Source organism: Drosophila santomea, chromosome 3R (genome assembly GCF_016746245.2).
Source record: "Drosophila santomea strain STO CAGO 1482 chromosome 3R, Prin_Dsan_1.1, whole genome shotgun sequence".
NCBI classification, from domain to species: domain Eukaryota; kingdom Metazoa; phylum Arthropoda; class Insecta; order Diptera; family Drosophilidae; genus Drosophila; species Drosophila santomea.
In genome coordinates this window covers 8,974,388-8,992,537 of record NC_053019.2, presented here as the reverse complement: position 1 = coordinate 8,992,537, position 18,150 = coordinate 8,974,388, and the positions used below count along the sequence as shown (strand labels likewise).

The 18,150-nt window shown below is 38.8% G+C and overlaps 2 protein-coding genes across 10 annotated transcripts in view; both read left to right on the top strand.

Moving 5' to 3' along the window:
• Window positions 1-18,150, top strand: part of LOC120453627 (maternal protein pumilio) — a 181,427-nt gene that overhangs the window by 90,001 nt on the left and 73,276 nt on the right. For 2 of the 9 annotated variants that reach the window (XM_039638417.1, XM_039638415.1), the window contains exon 2: window positions 9,629-9,640. The exons of the other annotated variants lie outside the window; for them this stretch is intronic. In XM_039638417.1, coding sequence (XP_039494351.1) covers window positions 9,629-9,640 — 12 coding nt within the window. The remainder of the gene's footprint in view (window positions 1-9,628; window positions 9,641-18,150) is intronic. 9 annotated transcript variants of the gene reach the window in all.
• On the top strand, window positions 9,840-11,492 carry LOC120453629. The gene is made up of 2 exons (XM_039638421.2): window positions 9,840-11,288; window positions 11,344-11,492. The coding sequence occupies exons 1-2, from the start codon at window positions 10,080-10,082 to the stop codon at window positions 11,353-11,355; spliced, it is 1,221 nt and encodes a 406-aa protein (XP_039494355.1). The 5' UTR covers window positions 9,840-10,079; the 3' UTR covers window positions 11,356-11,492.

The following is an 18,150-nucleotide window of genomic DNA, read 5'->3' as shown; positions in this document are numbered from 1 at the left end:
TCGGGATGGTGTGGCTACAAGAAGAAAAGGAATTCCTTTCTGACATGCAAAAAATGTTTGAATGAAAAGTAAGCAAAAGTAGCCGCCACCGCCGCCGCACCATTTTCTCCTCCGCCAATTTTCCGCTGTCGCCCCTCGGAAAAGTTTCACCAAAAGAGTTTTCCCACTACGCCCCCCCGCCCGCTGAGTGTGTCATCCATCTGCCATTGCCTCTACAAATGTGCGAGCATGTTACATATGCTCCCCTTAACGTTTGTATGCGTGTGAGTAAGTGTTAGTTTTCCTCTTTCATCAAATGCTGGGCGCATCATTTCTCCACCCGTTTGCCCCAAACCAATTCTGTCTGTGGGTCTATTTGCCAGCCGCTGTTGCATTCTGGTCTCTGTGCGCTGCATATATAAATCGATAATTTTCCGCTCAAATGTGCGGAAAATTTCGTAGCCAGGCTGAATCTCCTTTTTACCCATTTTTTTCCCCCGTTTTCCCAATTTTTTATTCGAGCCCTTGTGGTAAAGCACTTCAAATTGAAATGTGTTTAATGGTGGAAAAGTTCCTTTTCACCTTATCCTAAAATAAATTTGTATATATCATCACAAATCATTAAATTTCGATTTACAAATGATGCAATGAAATCGGCCAAAATATCAAAAGATTTTTCTTGTTTAGCCGCGCCAGAAAAATCTTTTTAAGTACGCCATTTGAGCAGCGAAAAAATTTGTGTGTAAAAGGTACACATTTGAAAACATATCTTGAACATGTGCGTGTAAATACCTCTTCAAATGATTTTTATTTTTTCAAATTAACATTATACTTTGTGCCATTTCATATTTCATATTTGTTGGTTGAACGCCAGCAATTATATAATAATTTCACACATGTTTGCCATTTTGCTTGCTCAAATACTTCCATAAAGTCAGTACAATTTCATTTCATAATTTCTGTGTCAGAATTCTGTGTCAAAAGAACGAAAACAAAAAAAGTGTTGGACAAATAAAATAGCCGAGTTTTTTGTGGCTCACTGAAAGTCAACGACCCGTCTTAAAGTAGTTTACTTCTGTTTGTGTGTGTGTGTGTGTGTGTGTGTGTTGGCCAGCTTATGAATGTGTCCGCAGTCAGCTGCTGCCGGCTTAAAGTTCTTTGGCCCATGTTATTTGAATGCCACCCGTTTCTCGCAAAAATGATATACTTGTACATGTATGTAGATAGATGCGTGTTTGTTTGACCAGTGGCCAGTGGAAAATAATGTCGGAAAAATATTTTGACTTGATTTCTTGGGATTCTGTTTTGCTGTGGCTTGTTTATTGCATGATGGCCAAGAGCTACAAGTCAGTAAGTCAATTGTCAACACTTGAAGCACACTCTTCTTTTCTCCACTCTTTTTTTTTTTTTTGTGTGGCAACAAACTGGGTAACTGGTTTTTGGTGGGTATTTTATTTGATTGTTATGATAACTTGGCCATTACAGAGTTGACTAAACTTTCGGGCTGATGACTCCAGAATGATTTCATTGTAATTGTTTGGAATTCGTGTGCTTTTGAAGTGGGACAGCCAAAAAAAATCTAAAAGGTTTCTAATTTATGGATTAATTATGCAAAAATGTTCGATGTGACAGCAGTTAAATAAATTGTAAACATGTCAGTGGAATTTCAGAAATTTAATTTAATCACATGAGTCACTTAAATTTTAATTGTGCAAGGTATGTTAAGAATATTACTATTATTGCCACATAAATATACCAATTTGTGTGTATTTCCTTTTAAGTGTGTTTTTATGTAGATCATTTGTATTTTGGGATTAATTCTACTTATACCACGGAATTTAATTAATACAACATTATTAGTGCCATTTTTATACAATCAAATAATTACAGGAAAAAATAAATATTACTCAAAGTTCGATGCTATGATTTATGTTTAAAAGGGAGAAAAAGTTTGAATTTTTTTTATTCTAGATTTTTTTGTTTTTAATAAGTCCAAAGTGGACAAGTTGGCGACCCAATTATGAGAATAATAATGACGACAGCGACAAGAGTTCAACTTGAAAGCCCAGCCAAACACATTTATTCAGCAAGGGTTGGGCTGCGCAGCATAAAAGTACATAACAATTAAATATAAAAATGCGAAATGATAAACTCGTTGTTGTACAAATAAATTGCGAATGCTTCGTTTCGCTTCCAGCTTCTGGCCATTACTTTAATTAGTCAAATATTTAATGCACTTCTCGGCGCTTTCCGCTCACTCCTCCTGTGCTAAACTAAACCCTTTTTAGCGGCAATCCGAGGAGCAGCAGCCCAGGGAATAGAAGGGAAATACAACAAAAAGTGGAAACATTTCCGGCTTCCGCCAAACTGTTTCCTGGCCAACGATAAAATACTTTTTTATGCCAAAGCTAATGTGTGTTTGTATGGGTGTGTGTGTGGTGAGTGGGGGCGGAAAATAGGAGGGTTCCATTTGGAAAACCTCTCGAAAACGGAGCCGTTAATTTGCGCTTTGCCTTTTGTGAAAACGGCACAAGTTTGGGTTTATTTTGTTCCCCACTCTCGCCCCTTTTCAGTTGGGTACTGATTTTTTTCCGTTGGTTGTATTTTAAATTGTCTGCACTTAAATTGAAATTAACGAGGCGTAAATTTTTGGTATATGATAAGTAAAAAAAAAAGGATACTAAAGTAGGATACTTTTTTTTAGGGTGCCTCCGGTTGCCTTGGTTTGATTTCTTGCCTCTTTAATTGGGCGCTAAGTGGGGAAATTTAATGCGTTTCATGTTGGGCAAGAACGAAAAAAAAAAAGAATAAAGGGGAAAAAATGCCAAAAGAACGAAACCCAAGAGCTGTCAGTAAGAATTATTGTGCCTGTAATGCAATGCGTGCTGCAAAGGGGGCGTGGCACATCATCACACTCACTCCCACACACTCTCGCAAGAGCACACACACACACACAGATACACTGGAGACGACGCCGCCTCGGTGGAAATAAAAAGCCGCAAGGATTTATCACTTTGGCATCGCTCTCATCCCCGCAGACCCTCATCCTCCTGCTTCGCATGCTCCTCCAGCTGCTCCTTCTGCTGCTTGGAGTATCTTCTCTGCCCTCGCTGCTCCTTTGGTCCGAGACACATCCGTATCTCATGCTAACAAGTTCTCCCCTCAACCTCAACATCCCGACTCACTAACTGACTCTTGTGGCTGGCATGCATGCCAGTTACTTACCTTTGGTTCGAGAGCATCAGTGCACTGAGAGAAACTCATTGGATCAGAGGGTTAATCCTTCGAGTAAAGGCTTTACTCCATATATTCTTTAACTAATAATATTGAATGGAACTCATAAACTTCTAGATTTGATATATTAAGTTTGATTCACAAGTAACCAGTGTTTTCTGTTCTGTGTACCAAAAGTGCAGGAGGGAAGAGGTGGGCTCCAATGCAGGATGATGAGGGACGGGAGCCAGCTGGAGCTTGTGGGTGGAGATGGCAGCTTAAAATGCTCTTCTCTGCCATCTGTCGTAGCATATGTAAAAGGTATTATGGCTAAAAGCAAAAATATTGCATTCGACAGTGCAATTTGTTAGCTACGACTGTTTGAATGATGTCGATGCGGAGGGCACCGGGATGTGGGAATCTGGGCGATGCATACATATGTATGTAGGGTTGGAGCACAGAGGAGGATATGATCTAGGGGCCAAAACTTAGCCATATTGAGTTAAGTGCGTTTTGGATTTGATTTTGGTTTTCATCGACTTCTTGTTGTTCCTGCTGTTGTGTGTGTGTGTGTTTGTTTTTATAGTTTCAGTTCGGTTGGTTTGCTGGTGCACGTTGATTGGTAGTTAACCCATAAGTCAGGGCATACCTATGATTTGTTGTGCAGCTGGGATAGTTAGATACAGGATATAAATTATTGCTGCACCATCATTATTTGTGCTAATTAATTAAGATTCTAATGGATTTCTACATTGTGATGCAGATACATAAGAAGTGCACATTGATATGCATCTCTTAGGATGGAATTTCTTTGTGACAAGTATCTGGCAGATACACTTGGCCCAAACGTGCCCGGTGCAGTGAACACGGTTCGCTCTTCTGGGAAGTACATGCCGGCTACGTGTAACGTGAGTTGGCCAAAGTATCTGACAGATACATATGCTCGTGCTGCCTACAAACTGACAAAAAGTCAACTATTCAGCCTATAGCCAAACGTGCCGCCATGTGAGGCGCGTTTGAAAACTGTCAAAGTATATGGAAGATACCAGTTCCTTTCCTTATTTGTGTTTACCATGTCTTTTGCTGAATAAAAGGAGTCGGTAAATGTGTCACGTAAGAACAATTATGGAAACTCCCACAGACAAACTGTGTCACACGTCAGCCAACCTCAGTGAAATTGTCGTAATTCATAAATGGTCACTGGAAAACTGGGAGAGAGCAGCAAACGCTTTTTGAAAGCCCCGCAAAAGATATCGTCCACTGTGGAGCATTCGTAATGAAAATCCAATTTCATTGCATTTAAACATGGAAGCACACACAGTGTGTGAAATGAAACTTTCACCCAGTAGCGATGTATCTGCGCATCCGCATGTGCATGATTATTTATTGTGGAAAACCAGGCAGAGAAATGAGTTCTACGTGCTGCGCCAGCAATTGCAGTTGCAATTTTCCATTTGCAATTACTGCAGCTCCCATTCCCAGCGTGATCATCAGATCATTAAGCATTTAACCCACTTTTCCAGCCTTTTTTTCTTTATTTTTGTACACTGTTCTGTGAATTCTAAGCTTGATTTCCTCATTGAAAATGCCTAGGAAAATGGGGTTGTCAAACGGGGAAAAACAAACAATTAACATTTTATGTTTGGGCGCACAAATTTTAGAGCATTTCGTGGCGAGGGAAGGGTGTGGTGGAGGAGGTGGGGTTGAAAACGATTTGCGGCAAAATGCGTTTCCCGGGAAAATGGCAGACGGCTGCGAAGGAGAGAGATCCGAGGGAAAAGTGAGGAATATAATCCTCTGCAAGCTGCTGCTCATCCAAGCAATTCATAACTTTGCACTTACAAATTATTTAAGCAAATTATGCCAGGCTCCTGCCGTTGAATCTACTTCATCAGCCGCTTAGTAGCCAAGAGTCTTTTGTAACAGCCAGCAGATCTCCTCCCCTTTTCGTTTCGCCCAACTGTCCGTCTAAATTTTCATTCGCATTCATAATCGTTCAGAGCCAAAAGTGTGTGTGTGTGTATATATAAATGTGGAAAAACGAGGAGTTACCATAAAAAACTTTTGCATAGAGTGAGGCGTGAGTGAGGCGATGCTAGCAAAATCGTAATCCAAAAGTTGAGTTCATCTAAATTGCACTTGAACACTTTTGAAGATGAGCAAAGTTGAATGAGCTGCCAAAAATATGAAATTTGGCCCAAAAATGTTTAGCCCATGTCGATAATGAATAGGATTTATATAGGATATTCATGAAATATAAATATGAATATACCATATTCTAGTACATGAATATAAAGCATTCTTAAACACCCAAAGTACGTGTACCTCCACTTATAAGTACTGCACTTATCTAACTTGAGCAACTCCAGCATATTGCTCATTTTATCAGTCTTCCGCCAAGAATATCCATTCCCTCCCCTCGTCAACACCCCAAAAACCCTTTTCCGAGAATTTTGAGAGCGAAACGCCTTCGCTGACAAGCGTGTAATCTCAACATAAGTGAGGTACGGCAGTGAAAGCCACCACAGAAAAATTAAATAAAATAAAATGAAGAGGCGGCCGTCAGTTTTTAACCCTTTCTAAGGGCAAAAACACGTGGCATAGACACGTGTCATGTGGCACTGTTATCGCAAGGACTCCAGGCTGCAGGCCTACCGGAAATCTTCCCTCATGTGTGATGTAGAACAGCGGGCACGGAGCTCGGATAATGTCTCATAAAAATTCACTCACTCGAAGATTGCAATCGAATCAATTTGTGCGAGGCATATGGAAATGGAAACCCCAAGGGGATAGAACAGATTTCGATGGGGTTAGAAAACAGTTGTTGAATTGCTGTTTTCAACGCGAGCAGTTTTCTTATCAATTATACGTGAAATACTGAAACTACAAATCAACTAAAAAACACAAATAATGAGAGTGCGTGCTACAAGGGATATCTTTCATATAAAGTGAATTTTAATTTATTTCTCAATAAAACAATGTCCAATAATTGTATTTAATACCTTATAAATATTCAATCAATGAAATATACATTTCGGCCACATTAAAAGATTATTTGAGACGGACTTTTTTGCGCTGCTAGAATAAATTTTCCAGCGGTGCATCAGATAAATATGATTTCAGTGTCACGTGCACGAGTTTCTGTTTGTTTTTCCACCGATCGAACTCCCCCGATACCCATATTCTCCATCAATGACAAATAGCCAGGGGAAACTCCCCCGCGTTCTCTCAGATATTTTCTTTCTTTTCGTTTTCCCTTCGCGCACAGCTGTGAAACATTTTGTGGTCATGTTGACAGAGAGGAAAATGAGGGGCGGGGAGGGGAGGGGAGGAGGAAAAGTTGCTTTGGGGAAAACATGTGTGTGAAATCACTTCAAACTAAGAGGAAAGCCAAGCCACCCGGCTAGTGTATCTGATAGATACAGATAGAAAACATATGATGCTCACTTTGGCCAGCCACCGCACAATTTATATAATGATGTCGCACTTTTGCTTTCGGGGGAATATCAATTTTGTTCGTCTTGCTCTCTTCGCTGTAGTTGTATTAGTTGTTGTTGTTGTTGCTGCACATCGGCTATAACTATTTATTAGATACATAGATACATTGTTGTATCCGCTGCGTGCCTTTTCCTTCCTTCCTTCCTGTCTTCCTTCCCATCACTTTGTTTTTGACTTCTCTGCACTGTTGTGTGCTGTGTGCTGCTCTAAAATGCAATTTTATAGCTGTCAGGGGAATTTAACGCCAAGCGCGAAAATGCCAAAACCTTACATTGCCATGCCCCCCGCCCCCCGCCCACATGCCACGCCCCTCGTGTCATGTTGTGCCTGCCTCCACTTTTCGCCCATCGCTTGTCTTTTGTTTACGCTGCGCTAGTTTTTGGCTAACGATAAAGTGTCAAGATATTCCTTTTTTCACTCCATTGTTTTTTTGCCCTTATAATTCTTTTTTTTTTATTTTTGTATTTTTCTTTTGGGGAGAAAAGGGGTACGACACTTGCAACAAACAATTTTCCCTTATTTTTTTTCTTTTTGTGTTGTGCTATGCATTGCGTGCAGAGCGTAAACAAAAGGAAGAAAGCAAAAAATGGCCAGCAAAACAACTACAAAATAGAACCTCTGAGCCAATATAAAAAGGACAAGAACTTTGGTTCGGGAAAAAAACACCACAGCCCCCACCTACCACCTCCCATCTATGAACTCTCCGCACTGCGTGTGCAGATAATAAAACTAAATAAATTGATGGTCTTTGTGCAGAAACTGACAAGTTGCAAGTTACAAGTACGAAAAACGTTCGATGGCCATATTCTATGTACCTATATGTATGTATGTGTGTATGTACATATGTATATTGCGGAAATATTCAAACCGAAAGGCAATAACAATACACAAAAAAGATAGCCCAGATAGATACACAGATATTACTTAGTTGGATGCATGGTTGTCCATGGAAGGTCTGCCTGCTAGATGGATAGATGGATAGCTGGGAAATGCCGGTCATTTATCATCTCCAAACAAATGGAAAGCGCATTGCACAACTGAAGGGATCGGGAACAAAGGAAAGTTGCGTTTTGGGGACAATGAGGTGAGAGCGCTGCGACTTCTGAGGAAGATACTAAAAATAATTGAGAGTTTATAAAACTTTAAGCGGAAGTATTGAGAATAAGGGTATAAGTATTTAACAAACATTTTACTTAGCTCTTTTGAGTTTCCTTCTGCATCGTGCAATCTTCTGTGGCAATTATGATATAATCCCCCTTGATAACCCAATTTCCTTTCAAGGCCAAGAGAAGCAACTGCGACCACTCTATTACCACACACCCCCTTTTAATACCACCCACGCCGTTTCATGGGCATAAATCAACCACGAAAACGTAATTAAAATATAAACAAAAACGCCAAGAGAAACAGATCCGAAGAGCAAAACAAACCGAAGGCAAAAAGTGCACAGATGTGGCTGCACAAACATTTTTTCCCCTCCATTATCTTTCTTGTTTTGGCCATAAACCAATATCTCATCTCTAGCCAGCGGGGCAGAAGTAAATAAACAAAGAATTAAGCCAAATTAAGGGTGAAAGAAATGAGAGGAGTGCCTAAAAACTGCAGTTGCAAACAGACAGCGCAATTGGAATGGATATTAATAAAAGATAAAGGTGCTTTTAACTTTGGGTAGAATTGTAACAGCCAAAAGGGTTAACCAAATGAAATATTAATACGATTAAGGCCTTAAACATTGAAATTAATTTTAATTTGCACAAAAAAAAAGTAATGAACAACTGATGCCAGAAATCAAAGGATAAAGTAAAGGAAAATTCGGGTGCCAGGGATCAGCAGCATACAACTCACGCAGGTTTTTGTGCTTTTTTTTATTTTGGCGAGATGAAAAGCGGGTGGCTATCAAAAATTTAAAAGCTTTTCATGTATTTCCCGCTGAGCAACGGCGAACTCCTCCGCGGATATGTAAATGATATTTTCGAGTGGACGTCAAACGCAGTCATGTTTTCCGAGCCCAACCAGCCCACAGACCGCACGGCCCCCTTCCACGCGCTCCACCTTCCACCTCTGAAGGCTTTTCCACCCACCCACCAACCAGCACCCCACTCCATCCGCCAACATTGCGGTCGGAAAAGGCCACAGGGCAAGCGGCATTGGTTTCTGTTCCTCCGTTCTATAAGCCGCTTTGCCGGCCAATTTTCATCTCGACTTCCCCAGCCCAGTCCGGTGCTTTGGTGTGCTCCCTCCGCCCTTTTTCCCTTTATAGGCATTTTAAATTTTCCATTGCCCGGATTTTCAGCATTTTACAAGCCATGAATTTTTTAATAACCTGGCTGATTCCCACCGCCGCTCAGATCCCCTTGCCCAAAATGCAAGCGACAATTTTCGCGTCAATATTTATGAGAAGCGACCAAATTGAAGTTGACAACCAACGAACCTAGGCCAAGAGTATCGCCTTTGAACTGCTATTGCTTTTTGTGGTTTCTCGCTGACGGCTTTTTCGGCAGAAGAATATGCCAAACAAAAAGCAAGACTCCTTTTGTTTTGACTTGAATGGAAATTTTAAGTTGGCTTTTGCGATGTAACAGCGCGTTCTATGAATATTCCAAGGACTCTAGTGGCTAGAACGAGAGAACTTCCCGGGAAAACTATGCTGAAATTGCAGGAACAACGAATAAGATAAGATCCTAAACATTCTGACTCAATTACAAATCTTTCACACACACACGAATATTAATCTGAATTTATTATAAACCTGAGCAAGCAAACGTGTACAGCAGCTCTTGTAGTTGCTAAACTGAAAGATTTATTTTGTGCACAATTCGCCCACTGAAATGTCGTTATAAATCTCAAGACCTTAACCGTATTTATTTGTCAACATATCTGAAATTGCATTTTCCGCAACCATTGCTCACACACGTTCCTTTTCTATTTCTCTTTGCAGGTAGGTGACAATGTACGTAACTTCTTTGGTAGGAAATATCTGGCCGACCATCTGCACTTTCAATCCCCAAAACTGGTTGCCTCCTGGGTGATGTACACATGTATTCCCTGTCTGAAAGTTATTCACAGATGGCTCCTCCTTCCGACCATCGCAATATTGTAGTAGGCTGCTCCTTCTACCCTCTTCCGTTACTCTTAGTCATACATACCTAATTATACATAGCCAATCTAGTCATAAGCTTATACACTCATACACCCATCCTTAACATACCAATATTATCGAGAAACTTATCGACGAATCGACTCGCCACTCTGCAGAGAGCACGGCAGTCAGTCGCTGTTGAACCAAGCTAAAGGACAGATCAAAATAAAAGAGTCACGTGAAATTGTATTAGAATATTAACTTCTGTAAACGGCGGCTAAAATCTCAGAAGTGGGATTAATAATCCAAAATGGACGATAAAATCATCCTGAACGACTTTTCGCTGACAACCCTAAAAGATTGGCTACGTATTCTGGGCCAAAATACGGAGGGCACAAAAACCGAATTAATCGCGAGGCTGCAAGACATCCCAACGGCAGTTCGGGGCGATTGTCCACCGGAGCACCCCCAGAAAAACGCTCCACCAGGAAACGACATTTTTTCTTCACTGGATTTTCAGAATTGTGAAATTAACACCGATCACGTAAGTGTGAATGCAATGAACAGAAAAGAATCAACCGAAACTGGCAGTGAGAGGGAGACAAACATGTTCGAGCTACAGCAACTACGCGCAGAGCTAGCAGAAGCGAAGGCAATGCTTAACGGAACACGATCGAGCTCGCAGTTCCAAGAACAACAACAACCAGAGCAAAGCAAGGCTACAGTTAGTTCCGTTATCCAGACGGCGCAGTTTACGCAGGCTGGCGCCACAAAAGAGAACACAACATTTCACTCGCCGCAGCGATCCAACGAGAGAGCGGAGAGCCAGCGTTTTCCAGTTGATGCTCTCGCTCTCGCCAAAGAGACGATAACCGATTACGATGGGAAAACTTGCGCGCGTGCCTGGATAACAGTGGTCAAAAATATCGCACGCACTTTCAACATCGATGACAACCATTTACGCATCTTACTCATCACTAAACTTAAAGGAAACGCGCAAGTCTGGTTACATGCGCACCCTGCTCGATTGATCGAACCAATTGACAATTTGCTTGATCAACTGTCATTGACTTTTGGCGAGCAATCATCCAAGGCTGAGATCCGGCGAAAATTCGAGAGTCGCAAGTGGAAAACCGAGGAGAATTTCTGCAGTTATTACGACGAGAAGATGGCTCTCTCAAACGGGATAAACATCGACGACGACGAACTACTGGACCAGATGATAGAGGGCATACCGCTGCAAAATTTCCGTACCCAAGCACGGATTCAATGCTTCTCTACTCCGTCGGAGATGCTACGCGCATTTTCGAACATCCGTTTGCCAGCTCGGAGGGAGCCACCTGTACAGCCAACCGACTACAAAGATGCCATACGATGCGCAAACTGTAATTCAAGAGGACACAAAGCTGACATCTGCAAGAAGCCCAAACGTGAACCAGGTTCGTGCTACTCCTGTGGACAACTTGGACACCTGGTGGCACAATGTCCCACAAGGAAGAGCGTTTCAACTAATAATTATGTAAGATGGTTTAAAATTAATTTTTTTGAAAATGCTTATAAGCCTATAATTTCAGAATGCCTCATAGACTCTGGCAGTCCTATATCTATCATTAAAAAGTCACTTATTAACGAGACAATGAAGTTAGCCCTAGTTAATACTTGCTATTTTGGCTTAAACAACTGTATTCTCAAAACACATGGACAAACCACATGTTATGTATTGAAAGGATCAATAAAAATATATTTTCGTTTAATCATTGTTTGCGACCAGTCTATGAGGTATAATGTTATTCTCGGCAGAGATTTTTTAACTGCATGCAATTTAAATTTAGACCCCTACACCTTGGGAATGATTGCGTTGAGAAAACCCATGGAAATAAACAAAAGATCAATGTTTACTGAAAATGAAATTGTTAGTTCACAATCGTTAGAAAATGAAATTGTTAGTTCACAATCGTTAGAAAATGAAATTGTTAGTCCAAAATCGTCTAAAAATGCAATTATTAGTCCGAAATCGTTAGAAAATAAAATCGTTAATCAACAGCATAAAGAAACTGGTCCAATATCGTTAAGAGATGAAATAGATAATCAACAAAAGAATGTCAGTAAATCAAAATTATCAGAAGATGAAATTGTTAACACTTCAAAAGAAATCGTTAGTTTTAAATTGCCAAAAGATAAAAACGTTTACGAACAATTAAATCACAACTTTGATAAGGAAGTACTAAGAATATGTCATGTAACTGAAAGTGAGTTAGAATACAAAATAGGAGAAAATGTTAGCAATAGGTTACAACTAGAATTCGATAGGTTGTTTAGAAATTTTTATATAAATGCAAAAAGGCCAAATGAACCGACAGTTAGAAGTGAAATACAATTGTGTTTGAAAAACCCGAAACCGTTTAGCTGTTCTCCTAGGAGGCTTTCATACACAGAAAAAGACAAGTTACAAAAACTATTAGACGAATATTTGGAAAACGGATTTATACGACCAAGCGACTCGGAATATGCATCGCCTATTGTTTTAGTGAAAAGAAAACTGGAGACTTACGTATGTGCGTCGACTTTAGAAAACTTAATAAAATGACAATGAAAGACAACTATCCTCTACCTCTTATAGATGACTTGTTAGATAGAATGAATGAGAAAACTGTTTTCACCAAACTCGATCTTAAAAACGGTTTTTTCCACGTGCATGTTAAAAAAGAATCAATAAAATACACCTCTTTCGTTACACCATTAGGCCAATACGAGTGGCTGCGAATGCCATTTGGCCTCAAAAACGCCCCGTCTGTGTTCCAAAGATTTGTTAACAAAATTTTTGCTGATATGATTAGAGAAAACAAAGTAGTAATATATATGGACGACATTCTATTGGCAACCGAAAATATAAACGAACACTTAGAAACGTTGAAAGAAATTTTTAAAAGATTAGTTGAAAATAAACTTGAATTAAGAATAGACAAATGTGAGTTTATGCAATCGAGTATAAAATATCTTGGGTTCATAATAAATAAAGACGGCATAATGCCCAATGACAAAGGAATCGAGGCAATAAAAAATTTCCCAATACCTAACAATGTTCATACAGTACAAAGTTTTTTGGGATTATGCTCATATTTTCGACGGTTCATAAAAGATTTTTCTAGACTAGCTAAACCATTGCATGACATTCTAAAAAAAGATAAACCGTTCAAATTTGGTAGTGAAGAAATGTCTTGTTTTAATATGTTAAAAGATAAATTAATACAATCACCGGTCTTAGCTATATACAACCACAAACACGAAACAGAATTGCATTGTGATGCAAGTTCTTCTGGATTCGGTGCTGTACTTATGCAAAAGAAGGAGGACCAGAAATGGCACCCAGTTTCATTCTTTTCAAAACGGACAACAGATATTGAATCAAAATACCACAGTTTCGAGTTAGAAACTTTAGCCATTGTTTATTCGTTACGTAGATTTAGAGTTTATCTTCATTGGAGGACATTTAAAATAGTCACCGACTGCAACTCATTAATTTTGACCCTAAGCAAAAAAGAGCTAAACCCTAGGATAGCCAGGTGGGCTTTAGAATTCCAAGGTTATGATTTTGAAATTGTGCATAGGGCAGGTAGCCGCATGCAACATGTTGACGCACTGAGTAGGTGTACAAATATTATGGTAATACAAACAAACAGTTTCGAAGATAATCTAGTTATATGTCAAGGGAAAGATACAAAATTAAAAGAAATCAGGCAATTGTTAGAAAACACAGAAAATAAATTGTATGAGATGAGAAATGGTATAGTTTACAAAAAGACAAATGAAAATAGATTGCTGTTCTACGTTCCGATAGAAATGGAAGAACAAGTGTTATACAAATATCACAACGAACTTGGACACGTAGGAAGAGACAAAATGATAGAAGCTATAATGAAGAACTATTGGTTTCCAAATTTAAAACAGAAGTGTAGCACACATATCAGCAACTGTTTAAAATGTATTTCATTCAGTCCCAAAACAGGAAAAACAGAAGGATTTCTACACAACATACCTAAGGGAAACAAACCTTTTGAAATAATCCATATTGACCATTATGGTCCAGTAGACTTGGCTAGACCGAAGAAACATATTCTAGTGATAGTAGATGCATTCACAAAGTTTGTCAGACTATACGCAACAAAAACTACGAACACAAAAGAAGTCATACAATCGTTAAACGACTACTTCAGAGCATACAGTAGGCCTAAGTGTATCATATCAGATAGAGGAGCATGTTTCACGTCTGGCGATTTTGACTCATTTTTGAAAGAATGCAATGTTAAACACATAAAAATTGCAACAGGATCACCACAGGCCAACGGTCAAGTTGAACGTATAAACCGAAGTCTTGGTCCAATGATTAGCAAGTTAATTGAACCTGATCAAGGTCTACACTGGGACTTAGTCTTAGAAAAGGTCGAATATACCCTGAACAATACACAACACCGCAGCATTAAACAGTATCCTAGCATAATGTTATTTGGGTTACAACAAAAAGGACAAATTATGGATGAGTTAAAAGAAAAAATTGAGGAAATTGGAGAAACGATTGAAGAAAGAGATTTAGAAAGTATTAGAAATAAAGGCGAGGCAAGTCAGAAAATAGCACAAGCATACAATAAAGAATATGTTGACAAAAAACGAAAACGATCAGGAGTGTTCACAAAAGGCGACTACGTCATGGTTAAAAATTTTGACTCAACAACAGGCATAGCTAAGAAGTTAATTCCAAAGCATAAAGGACCCTATGTCATAAGCAAAGTTCTCAAAAATGATCGCTTCCTTCTGGAAGATGTTGATGGATTTCAAATTTCTCGCAATCCTTACCGGGGTGTATGGAGCATACAGAATATAAAACACTGGCAAAGAAAAATTAAGAGTCTACAAAATAGAAAGTATAATTTGAGAAACTCTGTACAAAATAGAAAGTATAATTTAAGAAACTCTGTACGAAATCGAATGTATAATTTAAGAAGCAATTGTAAAACAAAGAAAACAAACAAGAAGAAAAGAAAACCAAAAAAATGTTTAAGACCGTTCAAAAGTATCTCCACTGAGAAGAATAAAATAAGAAACAGGACCCTTAGCTTTAAGAAACGTTAATTGTTATAAAATCCTACGATCGGGAGATCTAGTTGTCAGGACGGCCGAGTTGTAGTAGGCTGCTCCTTCTACCCTCTTCCGTTACTCTTAGTCATACATACCTAATTATACATAGCCAATCTAGTCATAAGCTTATACACTCATACACCCATCCTTAACATACCAATATTATCGAGAAACTTATCGACGAATCGACTCGCCACTCTGCAGAGAGCACGGCAGTCAGTCGCTGTTGAACCAAGCTAAAGGACAGATCAAAATAAAAGAGTCACGTGAAATTGTATTAGAATATTAACTTCTGTAAACGGCGGCTAAAATATTAACCACTTAAATTGGCTTATTTATTAACAATTGCTGATTGTGTTATATAATCGTGCGCTAAACAAAATCTTCCGGCCAAGTGCGTCATTGCAAAAGTGGGTGGGGTGAATATTAGCAATTAAATTGTATTCACTGAACCTAAAGTGAGGCAGCCAAATGCCAAAATGGAATTTTGTTTAGGCAATTAATGGCAGGCCATAAACAGCGAACAGATACCAGAATCCTCAAACTAGGTGAATTAAAACATATCTTACGGATTCTGCATCGCAGAGAGCCATAAATTTGGTTTGCTGAAAGATAAATACAATTTTTCAAGGACACTGCAAAATTTGTGTTTTTAGATATATGCAATTAATTTATCCACGATATATGGAGGAATTTCTGAGGTGGCATTAGGTTAGTCATCAGTTTTTGAAAAAGCGACATCTAAAACAACGCCCCGTCATCGGTTCTATAGGATAAATACTACCCTGGATGAGGGGTATATATTGACTGAAATTATTATAGAAATATGTCTGTGTGCTGTGTATAATGAAGCACTTTTTTTAATGACCCAAAAACATACACCGTATCAACACTTCCACCCCATAATATGTATCTTGAATTTGTTATATATTTTTGTTTATTTTTACAGCACACCTACATATTTTCGAAACACTGCGTATAAACGTATTAAAATGTTAAATTTATTTGATTAGAAAAATTTGACTTACTCAGCCTGGTCAGTTGGCAGCGCAACTAAATTTAAACTTTAACCAAATCACTTTATTTTATATTGAATTTCGGTCGCTTCATTTGCATTGAAAAAACTGACGTAGATATGACGTTGGAAAAAATCGATCAGCACGTGGAAGTAGGGCTTAAAGCCTATGCATAATTTGCATAAAAAACAAATGTGTAGGCACATCCAAATATAGGAGTTTAGCACACACGCTGATAAAATTTATACCGGCTTTTTGAAGGATTGTTGTCGTCCGAAAGAAGCCAAAACAAAGACGAATATAATATTAATAAAACAAGTTGGCAATTTATCTTCTTGACTTTGAAAACAAGTCAGACAGCTTGTGATTTGATTACTTGTGAAAGAATTTGTAGCATGGCCAGGCCAAAATATCTATGGACATATCAAGCCAGATGCACAAATTAAATGTGATGCAACCATAAAGTACGAACTCAATTAAAAAAGTTAAGCCAGATTTTTGCTTTCACCATGTGCTTTCAAACACATATCGTTACTCAAGCGAATATAATCAAGAAGCCATTAAAGTTATATAACTTTTGTTTTACAGTCAGTCAAAGCGTCGTAAAATAGACACAAATACGCAATTCCGTCTGCCAATTTAACTTCCTAATTAACTAGACTAGTCTAGCCAGGTCGGTTCCCAAAGTCCAGTCATAATTTCAAGCAATGCTTGACGAAAATAAACGAAATCGAAATCTATAGCACGTTATACCTGAATGGAAAATGTCAAGATCGTAAACAAACCAAAACTTCACAAATTTAAATAAATAACGTGCCATCTATGGGAATTTTTATAAAATGTGCTGATCAGCTGCTGCGTTGTTCGCTTGTATACGCAAGTTATTAATAAAAATCAAATAATTGCTAAGAGTTAACAAAGCAAACGGTTTTACATTTACTCCATTGCTTTAATTTGCAACAGTAATTTCTATTACAACCAATTGCAATTAAGAAAGTCGATGACTTCAAAAATTGTGTAGGAAATTGCTAAACGTTATTTGTGGAGTTACATTTTCAGAGACACAATAGTGGTTTCTAAATATCAAAACATCAACTCACTCAAACTTTGCGAAAACCTTGCTTCACATATTGCACAATATTTCTATTTCTTAATTAGAATCAATTTTTTTATTTCTCTGGCTTTTTCGTTTTGATTCGGTTTCTTCTGTTAATTGGTGGCGATCGATTCCATTGGATTTATTGCTATACATTGGTTTGTATTTCTTGCCAAACGCCACGAAATACAAAACGATACGGACTGTAGGTTCGATTGAAGTGTGTTGTTGGCCAAAACAAAGACAAAAAGCCAAAAAAGGAGAAGAGCGTTAATAAGCAACGGTAATCAAACGGAAGCAACCAAGTTGGTCGAGCGATCTGAAATGTTTATTGTGTTGCTGCGTTGGCCAATTTCCGGTTGACCGACAACGCGATTATGTAAATGCGCTTAGAATGTGCTCCAATGCAATTTGCTAAAAAATGTAAATTATCATTCACTTAAAAACTTTTGAGCCGTCATTATAAACGATAAGCGCGTCTAATGACGGTTTCACAATTAGTTGAATTGGTTTAAATGCAAAAGAGCGACAACCATTCAAATACAAATGCAAGAAAAGTGGTGAGCATTCTAAGACAAAAAGCACTATATTCGTGATGTTTTGAATGGAAACACCTTGATATACGACTTAGTACTTTCTACTGCTATTTCTCCGATGCAAATTAATAAATCTTTTGGATACACCCATGTGAAGTAGCAGATAGCCATCTGCAGTTGCTCTAGATTGACTAATTTCGCCTTCAAATCTTTAGAAGACCCACACTAATTAACGTTTATCTGGCGATCTTCAGCGTTCATTTGGAAAGCTTGAAGAACATGGGGCCACAGTCAAAGAGCAGGGATTAAGAATTAAGAATTAAGAATTCGCGACACGAAGAAAGAAGCCGAAGATATGGGTGGGGGGTAGGGTGGGGGGGGTATCTGTCGGAAGAACCGGTTGAGTGAGCGAACGACTCTTCTGGCGCATTGCCTTCAAATGGGTGTCAATGCTGAAGAAGCGACCGACCGTCAAACGGAATGAAACCGGTTCTTCAGAACTGCCACCTCGTAAAGCCACCCCCTCCCCTTTTTCTGCGCATGCGGGGTGTTTGCTGGTACCGTTAAGTAACGCGGTCAACATAACGGTGAACCAAAGAC

Bases quoted from the DNA above. Each gene is read 5' to 3' on its own strand.
- LOC120453629 (XM_039638421.2), top strand. From the start codon at position 10,080: ATGGACGATAAAATCATCCTGAACGACTTTTCGCTGACAACCCTAAAA.